Source organism: Myotis davidii, unplaced genomic scaffold (assembly GCF_000327345.1).
Source record: "Myotis davidii unplaced genomic scaffold, ASM32734v1 scaffold422, whole genome shotgun sequence".
Classification (NCBI taxonomy): Eukaryota; Metazoa; Chordata; class Mammalia; order Chiroptera; family Vespertilionidae; genus Myotis; species Myotis davidii.
The window spans coordinates 136,198-137,073 of record NW_006292909.1 but is presented as its reverse complement, the minus strand read 5'-3'; the positions used below and the strand labels follow the sequence as shown (position 1 = coordinate 137,073).

Below are 876 nucleotides of genomic sequence, written 5' to 3'. Positions count from 1 at the left end.
ATAAGGCGTTTCTCCTGTATGAACTCTCTGATGACGACAAAGTTTACTGTTACAGGTAAAAGATTTCCCACAGTCACTGCATTTATAAGGCTTTTCTTCTCTATGAAAACTTTGATGATTTTGGAGAGCTTCGTTTTCAGTAAAAGTTTTCCCACATTCACTACATTTATAAGGCTTTTCTCCTGTATGAACTTTCTGATGATGACAAAGTTTACTGTTACTGTTAAAAGATTTCCCACATTCACTACATTTATAAGGCTTTTCTCCTGTATGAACTTTCTGATGATGACAAAGTTTACTGTTACTGTTAAAACATTTCCCACAGTCACTGCATTTATAAGACTTTTCTCTAGTGTGAACTCTCTGATGTCTGTGAACTTTGAAATTAGTTGTAAAAGATTTCCCACATTCATTGCATTTATAAGGCTTTTCTCCTCTGTGAACTCTGTGATGAATGTGAAGGTAAGACTTAGTTGTAAAAGATTTCCCACATTCACTGCATTTATAAGGCTTTTCTCCTATGTGAACTCTCTGATGAATGTGAAGGTAAGTCTTAGTGGTAAAAGATTTCCCACATTCACTGCAGTTATAAGGCATTTCTCCAGTGTGAACTCTCTGATGGGTGTGAAGGTAAGACTTAGTGGTAAAAGACTTCCCACATTCACTGCAGTTATAAGGCTTTTCTCCAGTGTGAACTCTCTGATGTGTATAAAGTTTGAAATTAGTGGTAAAAGATTTCCCACATTCATTGCATTTATAAGGCTTTTCTCCCGTGTGAACTCTCTGATGAATGGGAAGGTAAGATTTAGAGGTAAAAGATTTCCCACATTCATTGCACTTATAAGGCTTTTCTCCTGTGTGACTGCTCTGATGTCT

At 36.4% G+C, this 876-nt stretch overlaps 1 protein-coding gene across 1 annotated transcript in view; it reads right to left on the bottom strand.

The window, feature by feature from the left end:
- The window catches only part of LOC107183512 (zinc finger protein 239-like), a gene marked incomplete at its 5' end in the record, with an annotated part of 2,753 nt that extends 1,880 nt beyond the window's left edge, over positions 1-873 (bottom strand). Inside the window, one exon of the mRNA XM_015565703.1 lies at positions 8-873. Within this exon, the coding sequence (XP_015421189.1) occupies positions 8-873 (866 nt within the window). The remainder of the gene's footprint in view (positions 1-7) is intronic.
- Positions 874-876: the final 3 nt, after the last annotated feature.